The sequence below is a fragment of the Papilio polytes genome, unplaced genomic scaffold (assembly GCF_000836215.1).
Source record: "Papilio polytes unplaced genomic scaffold, Ppol_1.0 DF823935.1, whole genome shotgun sequence".
NCBI lineage: Eukaryota > Metazoa > Arthropoda > Insecta > Lepidoptera > Papilionidae > Papilio > Papilio polytes.
Genome location: NW_013525269.1, coordinates 1,707,276 through 1,719,436, shown reverse-complemented (window position 1 = coordinate 1,719,436; position 12,161 = coordinate 1,707,276). Strand labels below are relative to the sequence as shown.

The window sequence follows — 12,161 nt, the reverse complement described above, 5'->3', positions numbered from 1 at the left end:
GGACGCGAGCGGCGCGGAGATCGTGTCCCGCGCACGCTACGAGCTGGCGTTCCTCGAGGCGCACATCGAGAGGAGATACCTGAAGCCTCCTTTGGTACAGAGGTATGCAGCTAGGTAACGTCAACATATCACTTACGTTGGTTTGGCGTGGACGCTTTGGTGGTAGTGTGTTAGTTGTAAGGTAAGGTTTTGATTATTTAGCGATTACCACTGCTGTAACACTTGTATGGAAACATGTCAATCACAATCAGATATGTTTTAATACAAGTGTTATGGCTGTATGCGGTTGTATGAAAGAGTAATGAAATGCACTGAAGTGATCCTTTTTTGGTGGGGGAGGGGGGAATCCTCCAAAGATACCTTGCCCTCTGGGGAAAGGCAGGCAGGGTTATGTAGGATTTGACCCACTAAAACTATTCCCAAGTGACATAGTCGAAGGTTCCGGCATCTCCAATGAACACACTGGAACCTTTTTACTGATCAGTCTTTATAAAAAAATAGAAACACATTTTTTGTTGGTAATGTTTAGGTACATATGCCCATAGATATAAAGTAAATACATGGAGTAGGTTCCTTAGACAAAATTTTTGAGACTTTAATTTGATATTTAATAAACATGGTGGTGGTTTATTGTAGCGTGTTTTGTAGATTAGTAAAAGTGTGTGGGTTTTTAAAATATGAAGCATGAAAAAAAGTGTTTTCTCCAACATGGTGGATGAGACATGTGATTTGTTAGAGGTTTTCACGCACGTTTGAATATAGAATAATAAATATATCTGTTATTTAGTTAAGAATACAATACATCATATTTCTTTCTAGTAAAATGTTATATTCAAAAGTAAAAAATCTTATATTTTATAAAAAGATCGAACATTCTTTTGAATGTGTATTTAATAAATCCATCGCGATATATTTATAGAGTAATATTAACATAAATAAATGAAATAATTTGTATGCAGCAGTACAGAAGTGACATTGGGCGCGATACTGCACGGCGAGCGCGGCAACTCCTCCGTCACCTCGCCTCAGAACACTGAAACCAGTGAACCGAAAGGTAACATCATTAATCAAATACTTTTATTAACAATAATTACTCAAATGAATCTATTTTATATCTAACTAGCTGAACGCAAAAGTTAAATTAATGTAAATAGTTTAAAGATAACCATTTTATTAGATAAAGGATAGAAGGTTAATTGGCCTTATTAACCTTGTATCCTATTTTAACTCCGAATTTCATATTTAAGTCTATCAGATTGTAAACGGCGCTTACGAAACGAAGCTATTAAGATTCTTTTTATTTTTCGGCTGTGATAATTGCATTTCTGCTATGTTTCTGAAATTCCATTTATTTTATAATTACCTAATAATTCAATATTGGGAGGTTGAAGGAAATTTTAACGGAATAAACTCAAGTTCGTTTCCGATTAATTCATAACGTTATCAAAAACGCTAACGAATGGTTAAAAGTAGCTGAGAAACTTAATAACTTGTAATGTGTACAGACAAGGGGATAGCACGTGGCCTGAGCACGTGGCGCGAGGCGGTGGGGCGCTGCAACACGTCGGCGCAGCTCGCCATGCTGCTGCAAGCGCTAGAAGCAGCCATCGCATGGGACAAGAGTATCTTGAAAGCGGTAAATATCCGCCTCGAAGGACCAATTCTTCAATTATTTTGAATTTCTTTCATATAACTTCATTTTTTAATATTAAACCATAAGTAACTGATGTTACTAATCTTATTTAAACATCTTACTAATGTTATAAATACGATAGTTAATATGGATGGATGTTTGCTAGAGTTTGTAACCTAATCTGCTGAATAGATCTTGTTGAAATTTAATATAAATATACTGGAAGAACACTAACAGCCATACATTTAGACGTAGATAAAGTTAAACTTAAGAATAAACTGAGTGTAAGCAAATATTAGTACAAATTTTGCTTATACTCAGTTTATTCCTGTTGTAACTTTATACCGCGTTAATTTGTAAGGGTGGCTTGCTTACTTTTTATTATACTGCGCGAACGGAGACACGGACAGAAAGCTAGTTTTAACATACTTCTTATTTTATTAATAGTGACTTTTTTATGTATATTTTTGCAGAATTGTCAGTTTTGTCTGTGCGGCGACAACGAGGACCAGCTCCTGCTATGCGATGGCTGTGATAAAGGCTACCACACATACTGCTTCAAACCACGTATGGAGAAAATCCCCGAAGGCGATTGGTCAGTACAGAAATTATAATAAAAGTTACTCAACATTGCGGTAATGAGCGTATTTTTTTTAGACCGAACATTTTGTGTTACAAGATTAAATGAAGTCCTAAGTATAAAGTAGTATAGCGTGTTTTAATGCTACAGATGGCATAATTAAGAGATTAAATATATTTTTTTTATATATTTTATAACATGTTAATACAAGGACATGGGGTGGCGTAACTTAACAACTAACTTAGTGTTTTCCAAAGAAGTTATTGGTGAATCAATATTTACTATGTCTAGTCTATATATTTCTTAAATGTGTTTGTGGAAATAGTAAATGTTGTAAATTGACGGATTATAGAGTTATTTGGAGGACGAAAATCCGGTTCGCCGACGATACAGGAGTAGGATATGATGATGTGGGATTATTCACAACCGTCACCCAGCTCTGTCCCCACGTCATGGGAACAGATGAGTATAAAAAGTTTTATCCGTCCCACGTTTTAGTCCCAGTATCACCCATAAGGTGACATATGGAACCATTAATGAATGAAATAAGTTTCAACCGACCCTTCATCGCAAAAGATGGGACGGATGAAACTTTTTATTCTCATTTGTCCCCACGTGGGGACAGGTGGAGTGACGGTTGGGAATAATCCGTGATGTGTTGTATAATAGTGTTATTGTGCAGGTATTGCTGGGAATGTGTCAACAAAGCTCGCGGCGAGCGCGTGTGCATTGTATGCGGCGGAGCGTCCAGCGGCCGCACTATACCGTGCGCGCTCTGCGTACGCGCCTACCATATGGACTGCCATTACCCGCCTTTACACAAGGTACATGATAATTTTCAATATTTAAAGGTTTGAACACACGGGAAAGTTTAAAACTCATTGTCAAGGCCGATCAGATCTCTTAGATAAAGAAACATTATCACTATCGCTGATCGAAAAGTCAAAATATATGGAATTGGCAATAACATACAATAAGTCACGTGCTTGTTAATATTCAATACTATACATTTTGACACATTTTGTCGATTCTATTAGTGATATCGCTAATTGAAAGTAACTTTGTATAAGGCGTTGAGGCAGCAGCGTCTCGCGTTGTTTTTTCTGGTGTAAAACCTACACATGCATAGAAAAAGACCAAAGAAAAAACACGACTTGAACTGCGACATTTTTAACGACAGAGGGCGCTAGTGACCTGTCATAATTTAGTTTGACTTATGCCCGCTGGATATAATATCCTTGTCAAAAGACTTTTAATCAAAATGCATAGGAAAGAAAAATCCTCGACTAGCGATATAGAAAAATGTAACCAGCGACAGTATTTTCTTTATGAATCGGCCTTACGCTACGGAATAGCAGAATTAAAATGTAAAATGAATGTATTTTACAGAACCCTCGAGGCAAATGGTACTGCTCGCACTGCATATCCCGCGCGCCGCCCAAGAAACCGCGCAACACCAAGAAGAGAGACAACAAACATAAAGATAACAGCATTGACCTAGACCAGAGCATGGTGCCCAGGTAATGTTTATTATACAACATAAAATCTGCTTGTACATTACCAGTTGTTCCCGTGCAGCTTCATCCGCATGACATTGTAAAAACTATTTTATTGTTTACTTTTGGTATAACTTTTTGGTCTTTAAAAAGTACCTACATTTTCTGCTAATATATTTCAAACTATTAAACCTTTTATATTTTTTTTAATCCAATATAAATTATGAAATAGCGAGAAATAATCGGATTATTAATTATATTGTATTTTGATTTTTACAATATATGTAGGTACAATAACATAAATGTATAATTCTATATTGTATAGACAAATACAATTTAATAATGTTTTGTATGTTGGTAGTCCTGCGGCGTCTCAGGCGTCTACGTCAACGACAGCGGAGGAGTGCGTGCCGAGCGCGCTGCACACGCCGGAGAAGCACGACGAGCGCGACGATACGCTCACTGAGCCGGAGAACGGACTGAACCATCATCCCGGTATGACGTCACATTTATATCATTCATTTCATTCACACCACCTCAATATAAGCAAGTCGATTAAATTGTTGCAAAGTCAAAAAACTCACTAGTTGGTGCTCGCGTCTTCGCCGGCACGGAAATAAAAATACATGTGTGACTCAGTGATAAAGTAGCTATTTATTGGTGATTTTTTTTAATTGGCCCTGTATTTTGAGGTATTCCAATATATACACAATTTTGTTGCTGTTGCACGGTCTAACGTCACGACGGTACTCCGTATTTATAGAGAAGGAATATCTAAATACGGTACTCCTAATAGTCTCACTTCTTGGAAAAATTGCTGTTATTACTAGTCCTACATAAGAAGTGAATGTACGTTTTATTGTATTAGTATAGATTATTAACTTATTTACGCATGTTAAACAGTAGCGGAGTTATCAGAGGAAGGTCCGCCGCCGGAGAAGCGACGCGCGCTCTCCGTCGGCAGTAATGGAGCCTTACAACACGACGACACTGATCATATGGACGGTTAGTTATAGACATTTATTGTATATCTTACTGATAACTGATAAATGTCACTAAGAGCGGTTGCACATTTGACTAAATTATCGCACGACGTGTGATTGTTGATTGTTTCACAGCCAATTCAACTGTTTGTACATCTAAAAATCGAATAGTGTACACACCTCTATATAAGAAGATAATATGATTTAAAGCGATGATAAGCAGTTGTGCGATAGTTTTGTCAAAGGTGTGCGAGCGCTCTTAACGAACACTAATGGCCGAATGCTGGAACGACTTTTATATAACAAAGTTTTATCATAAGGTATATTTAAACTTTTAACGTCTTACAAATCGTAAGCGTTTACGAATAGAGTTTGAGATTCGTTTCAGTATACGGCCGTTAGCCAGTTAAGTGTTTTGGTTTATGACGTAACAAGTCTCTCAATATTTTTTTTTAACTAGCAGTCGACGACATCAACTCCGAGAATGTGCCACTTCTGTCGAGAGCGAAGAAAGAGAAAACAAGTGCCAAAAAACAGCTCAAAGAATTGCAGTTTTGCAAGTAAGATCTTATTTATATTTTTTGTTAGTGTATACTAACGTATGTGCCAGTAAAATGGAACATCAATCCTTCAAACGCATGCCCGAAGCTATCACAATTTGAAATTTTCCTGCTAGCTTACAAACAAGTTTGCGAGTTTCTGGCATGTGTATTCATTTCTGACAGTTTTCGGTTAAGAGAACAATCAATAGATGGCGCTGTAATAAATAAACCGTTTAGGACCCTGCTGTCAGAGATGGAGTGTCACGAGCACGCGTGGCCATTCTTGATGCCTGTCAACACCAAGCACCTGCCGCAGTACCGCAAAGTCATCAAGTGCCCAATGGACCTCTCCACCATCAAGAGAAAATTGCACGACGGCACGTGAGTACCCTCCGAACAAAATATACTCATAATCAATAGAAAATACATTTCAACCTTTATAACGCTACAAATTTTACCAATTTAAACAATAAAAGACTTTTTTGCCAATTCAATAGACTTCGACCATAAAAAGGAAGGTCTTACCTGACATACTTTTCACTAAGCCGTCGCGTCAGCTATATCTTAGTTCTTAGCGAAAAAGTGGTCTTACTTAAATTTTAAATTCATATGCAAGTGTTAGTCGCCTCAAATTCTAAGATTTCTCTTCGATAGTTTGAGTCGTTTTAGACATTTAGTTTGAGACATGTTTAGTTTACCATTTTTTAGGATTACTATCGCAAAATAATTCACTTAAATAATTTCCAGGTATAAATGCAAAGAGGAGTTCGCGTCTGACGTGCGACTGATATTCAGCAATTGCGAAGTGTTCAACGAGGACGACAGCCCGGTTGGGCGCGCCGGACACGCTATGAGACACTTCTTTGACACCCGCTGGCCTCATATATGACACCCCCGTGCACACACTGACACACCACACATGACACAAGCGACATCTGGACAACAATGACTCTAAGTTATAAACCTGAATTTGAATTATAATCGTGGGACTCTCTGATGTAGACGCTCGCGATTCTTCGGCGTGAAATTAATATATAATAAAAAAACACCCTAATCACAAATAAATGACCTTTCTAACGATGTAAGAATTTTTAAAATCGGCCCATTAGTTTTTGAGTTATTTCAATAGATACAAAAATACAAATCTTTCCTCTTTATAATATTAGTATAGATTAATATAATCGTAACAGCTCTATTAGCGACCACTAACTACCGTTAGATGGCGTGCTATTGTTAATTATTCAAAATGACATTGACAGCTGTCATAAGGACGGGTATATATGCCGAGGATGTAGTGTTGTGCCGATTTTCTTAACGATACTAATTTATGTACTAAATAGAAAGCTATTAAAATCGAGTGATTAATAATTAAGGATAACGAAGACTTCATGACAAATGTTACTTAATTTAGTACAGTTATGTGTGAACCTGAAATAGAATATTGTAATAATATTATTTTACATTATTTAGTAGAATTTACGCACAAAAATGTTTACTATTACTTTTACTTCAAGATCCCTTTTGCCTTATTTGGATATTTTCCTAAAGTTTTATAACTATAGATAGTAGTTTTAAATAAACTTTCCAGACTTTGAGACATCCTTGATAAGAATTATGACATTCCAATTCAGACATGACAACAAAATGTAGTTTTATATTTGTTGTAGACAATTGATTCATGTTATTTGATGAGTGTAAACCATATTCCTCAAAAAATCTTTCTAAAAAGATTTTAATTACTGGCAATAGTGCATGTTTCAAATGTCATTATAATGGCAGCACTAACGAATCTCGATGTATTAAAATGGTAGAAGTGATTCCAATATAAAATTCGGACGTACGGACAACGCACAGTTATCTGGCGTATTTGTATTTACGTAGCTGTATATATTAGTTTTCCTTTTTAATATAAGTAATTGTAGCAATTATAAAGTATTAGATTGAGATCTATTCTAAGCATAGACAAGTATAGAGTATTGATGTCGTTTTTCGAATATTTTTTTAATTTGCGTGTAGCAACGAACCAGTATTTAAAAATATCTCTTATTCCCCTGCGTCTTTGATTGGATAGAAAAAAATCTTTCTGTGGCCAGTTGGTGGGTAGTCGAGTGAATTTGTAAATTTATTTGGGTGTGTAAAAAACTAATTGAATATAGTTGTTAGCTTATTTTATGAAACAATCTTTTTGGACGGTTTTAATGGTTTTTCTTGATGGAAAATGGGAAAACCCTTTTGACAATCTAATTGGGATTGTAACCTTAAAATTGCAACCACAGATTGGTTCATAAATAGGCCATTTCAAAGTATTGCATTAGGCGGGAAGTATTTAGTAATTGAATAAGTGTAGCTTAGGGCCTAACTTGAAAGTGACAGGCATTTTGCTCTTTGTATCCATTTTTTTTCAATAGCTTTGAGGCTATAGTTCAGTTTATATAAAAAAAAATATGTTTTTTTATATAATTAACAGTTTTCATGCAACCGGGCCTTTTAATTTTTCATTTTTATTTTAATTTTTCAGAGTCTTAATAAAAATTGTTACGCTTAGTAAAAGTAGTTCTTTGTCCTTAAAAGTATATACTAACAAATTATTTTGTATTCAATGGTTAATTTTTCAAATTAACTTTGTATATGTATATGAAAAAAAAAATCTCTTCAAATGAATTATTTATTTAAAAAAAAAACTTAATAAATTACTTTACAGATCTCTTAAAACCGATACTACTTAATAATTTATGTTAAATTCAAAGTTTTCTTGTAAAATTAAAAACCTGTTTACTTCTGTTTATATTTAAAAAAATCTTTAAATAATACTCAATACTGATACAGCCTTTATTTCTCTAATTATATCTATTTGTCCTATACCTATATTTATAATACTTGACTATAATGTAAATGTTCAATTCAAGAGTCATGACTTATTTATGCTAAGCCTTATTTATTTTAATTATTGATATTAAGTCGAAAGTATATTTTCATTGTGATTGGAAAATCCAAATTATTGGTACTTATGTGGCAGCGAATGTCGTAAGTTCTTTTTGTGAACGAAAAAAGTATTTGTAACCTTGAGTTTAAACTGTCGTTACATTATGTATGACATTGTTGTCTCTGTTTTTCTCATGGAGAATGAAAGAATGGCATCATGTTATACAAGTTTTACTACAGTGGAAACTCGTAATTGTTCAAATAGCTACTAAATGTCCATTCCTTGTGCACAATGTTGCGTTGTTTTTTTAACTATTTTAGCAAAAGTATTAATAATTTTACGAATACTTAATCCATGCTTTTAATTTTTAGTTATTTACTCACTGTGTTATTAAAATTGCGTCGAATTTTAAATAAATTATTATTGTGTAACTAGGTTTTTTTTTTAATCTTTGTATACTTAAAATGCCTTTGATGAAATATGTTTTACAAAAATGAAACCTACTGCCAGTACATAAGGATGATATTACAATTTTTGTGAAACATATTTGTCCGCGGGCAGCGAGATTCGTCCGCGAGCATGTGCGTGAATACAAAGTTTTATGTTGTGTGCATCGGTTGATTCTAATTATAAAATGGATATATAAATTATATATAATGAATAAATAAATAATTTTTGAAGCACTTCCTTCTCGTCTTTTATTGTACTATTGTTTACTTGTTTTTTAAAAAAAGAAATAGACTAGACTCGACCACAAAAATATCTTGGCAGTGTAATTTTGTCGAATTCACAAAAAAATAGATCTACAAACGAATACTAACCAAACCAGTTAGGTAAAAAACAAAAGTTTTTAGTATTTAGTAAAGTTGTGAGAAGAATGTTTTTTCCACTTTCGTAATCAGTCAAGTTTCTCTGCTAGAGTAGACACACATCGCTATTTTCATGACATCAATCTCATGTTAAAACGATCAGCTATCGATTTCTAGACCAAATAGCTAATGCAAATGATAATGTTATTGGTTAGGAAAAATGAACAAGCAATACAGTATTCTCTGATTTTTTATCAGAGGAGGCAAACGGGTAGCGGTAATACCGGGATGGTCAAATACACCCAGAGACATCTGCAAAACCAGAGCAAATACAGATGCCTTGTCAGTTTTTAAATAAATAAAACAATACTGCTACAGTTGTAATAATATTTATTTTAGAACAGAACATAGTATATAGTTTTATAAAAATTAGATTGTTTCTGCCGCTAATTTTGCTTGAGCCTGTTTCATCTTCAGTCTTCGTTGACTTCGCTTTTTATTCATTGGCACACTGCCAACCAGTTTACCAGACTTTTGCAGTGCTATCAGTTTTGCTGATTTACTCTGAAAATACAAAAATAACTATGACAAACAGTACATACTTATTTTTACAATTCAGACAACAAAAAAAAGCAAAGAAAGTATGTTTTGAAAACTAATGTTTTTGTAAGTATACTTATAAACACTCTTCTTCTTCTACTATTTTGTAAAACTGCTTGTTCTGTTTTTAGGAATCATTGAAAACTGGCGCTTCGGTGTACACTGAGCACATGCCGAATGAATACCTTTTAATTTTTTTGAATAAACTGATTTCTTTCTTTCAAAATATGATAAAGTTATTTTCATTAAAAAGTTACCTTGGCTTCTGCTTTTGTAATCTTTCCATTCTTCTGAGTTGTATATAGAACATTTATTCTTTTGTTGCCGAGCATAGAATGATGTTTTGACAGTGCTAACTGTAAAAAATTCAATAAACACATTAATGATGATGTAATTTTCTATCCTGTAAACATGTAAACATGAATTTAAATTTACCTCATATACCACTTCATTTTTGAGTTCTACATAAGCTATTGCACTCTTCTTTCCTTCTTTTTGCTTTGGCAAACGGACATCTATTATAGAATCATTGAATTCAGCAAAATGTTGCATTATCTGTAAGAAGTGAGTTTAAACTTTTAGTTTCTCAATATGGGAAAGAGATTTTATCTTACTTTAAAATGATAATATTTACCTTTTCTTTATCAATATCCAAAGGCAAGTTGCCAACAAACACAACATATCTTTTTGGTCCCTTGACTTTCTGCACAGATTCCTTCGCAATGTTTTTAATCCCTTCAGTTGGAAGAGAATCTATTTTCTGTGCTTCATCAGTTGACAATTTCTCTTTCTTCTTTTTAATTTCACCTTTTTTATTTTTAACTTTATCTGTTTTTGTCTTAACCATTGTTTTTGTTTTTATTGCAGTCTTCAACATATTGTACAAAATTCTCATTTTTCTCAGATCCGAATCTGTATAAACATCTGAACTCTTTAGTATGGCTTGTATTCTGTTATGAATTACTTCGGGTAATAAAACTTCTGAAGTGCCTTTTAGACTGTCTCTGATCATTTGACGAAGTCTTCCTGAAAAGAAAATTTCAATTAAAATAATATCTTAGAAAGTGAAGTTTTTTTCATATTATTTATTAATAAGTATTAAGTAAGTTAGTTGTAGGTAAATCATACCTTTTTGATTATTTGTCAAAGACACACTGTGCAGTTTTTGTATAAGAACAGTATCATTCAGAATAGGATACTGTTCCGTATCTTCTGTGGTCTTGCTTTTCTTGACATCAGGAGATTTCGTGATTTCTTTCAGAGTAGTCAACTTTGTGTGAGCCATGTCTATTTTGTTTCCTTCGATATTTTTAACAAGATCTTCTGCACTAACCACATTGTCATTACTTTTTCTTTTTCGTTTCTTTGTGATCTTTTTAACTTTCTTGTCTGTAGCTCCCATTCTGAAATATTTACGATAACTGATTATAATAAACTGAAAAATGTTTTTTTCTGATAAATAAAGGCACATGGTCTTTACCTTTCATTCGTAACCATATTGAAATTTTAGGTTATATATTTAACAATTAGGATTTAAAAGTCACACACGTATTGCGGTCGGTAAACAAAAGTTGCAAGAGTCTTTTATAAGTATGTTATTTTATTATTTTCGCATTTACACATTCTAGTTAATTTTGCTTTTTACATTTTGTTTTGAAGATGTGACATTGACATGATTGCGTTCCATTGACACCTGGCAGCTTGACGTTGACAGTGACACCAACAGTGGTTTTCAACTTATGGAAAAAACTTTCAGCAACGTAAGAAAAAAGAAATATTTCAGTAAAAAATCAAAATGTTTTTCTTTTAATGAAATAAAATAAGGCTTCCCAAAATTTCTAATACTATGGATTACTTTTGAAGAAATCTTTTTTTTTTGCTCAAAAGGCACATTGAGCAGGTGCCTGCAAGATTATTAAGGAATATAACTAGGGCACTAGATGGCTCTCGTGTCCAAATATTGTCGAAGTATTTATAATAGATTTATTATTCCTCAAATATCTCAATATCCTCGAATATCTCAAATTAAAATCCGCTGTTGCCTTTAAAATAGTAATGTCACAGCAAAGATATTCAGTATTTAAGCGACCAAGTCGGTTAACGCATATTTTGATGTTTTGTATCTTTTTGTTTAATATCTCCAATATTATTTTTTACTCATAGATTTGAATATATTAATCCTATCACAATTATAGAGAAAACAGAAAGCTGCGTAAGACTTTCTAATAAGTAGTTATGTCGCGTTTACAGGTCAATTATTGGTTTATAAGGGCAAATTAAATTACCTTATTTAAGATTTACCGTTACATACTCATACATCGAAGGTCGTGAAAAGTCGAAAGGCAGTTTACTAAACATATAATTACTACCTTCTAAATTCAAAATGTTGACTACGTTTATTTAATCTCAAACTTTACACTACATGTTACAAAGTTACAAAGGTACAGAGTAAAACGTAATCTTCAATAAATAGTATTCTGGTTGAAAGCATATTTTACATATCTGAATTATCAAGGGTTTGTCGGATATCAGGGTTAACATGAAAGCGAGAAAGTTGCGTTGCGAATAATTTCTTTTTAATTTCAATGAAGTCAC

At 33.5% G+C, this 12,161-nt stretch overlaps 2 protein-coding genes across 2 annotated transcripts in view; one reads left to right on the top strand and one right to left on the bottom strand.

Moving 5' to 3' along the window:
• Positions 1-6,314, top strand: part of LOC106101797 — a 56,574-nt gene extending 50,260 nt beyond the window's left edge. Inside the window, exons 37-47 of the mRNA XM_013281132.1 lie at positions 2-114; positions 960-1,054; positions 1,506-1,636; positions 2,107-2,228; positions 2,896-3,037; positions 3,603-3,733; positions 4,071-4,204; positions 4,613-4,714; positions 5,153-5,252; positions 5,472-5,615; positions 5,982-6,314. Coding sequence (XP_013136586.1) covers positions 2-114; positions 960-1,054; positions 1,506-1,636; positions 2,107-2,228; positions 2,896-3,037; positions 3,603-3,733; positions 4,071-4,204; positions 4,613-4,714; positions 5,153-5,252; positions 5,472-5,615; positions 5,982-6,123 — 1,356 coding nt within the window. The 3' untranslated portion in view covers positions 6,124-6,314. The remainder of the gene's footprint in view (position 1; positions 115-959; positions 1,055-1,505; positions 1,637-2,106; positions 2,229-2,895; positions 3,038-3,602; positions 3,734-4,070; positions 4,205-4,612; positions 4,715-5,152; positions 5,253-5,471; positions 5,616-5,981) is intronic.
• A 3,025-nt stretch (positions 6,315-9,339) lies between these two features.
• On the bottom strand, positions 9,340-11,261 carry LOC106101891. Its single transcript, XM_013281246.1, has 6 exons — positions 11,047-11,261; positions 10,695-10,969; positions 10,201-10,592; positions 10,002-10,121; positions 9,824-9,922; positions 9,340-9,530 (listed from the first exon to the last, which is right to left on the bottom strand). Exons 1-6 carry the CDS (start codon positions 11,061-11,063, stop codon positions 9,396-9,398), a joined length of 1,038 nt encoding a protein of 345 aa, XP_013136700.1. The 5' UTR covers positions 11,064-11,261; the 3' UTR covers positions 9,340-9,395.
• Between the last annotated feature and the right edge of the window lie 900 nt (positions 11,262-12,161).

What these genes read in the sequence shown, in the direction of transcription:
- LOC106101891 (XM_013281246.1), bottom strand. An exon ending in TGGATATTGATAAAGAAAAG is followed by an intron (nt 10,122 to 10,200) that starts GTAAATATTATC and finishes CACTTCTTACAG; the next exon opens with ATAATGCAACATTTTGCTGA. An exon ending in TTACAAAAGCAGAAGCCAAG is followed by an intron (nt 9,531 to 9,823) that starts GTAACTTTTTAA and finishes TTGTATTTTCAG; the next exon opens with AGTAAATCAGCAAAACTGAT.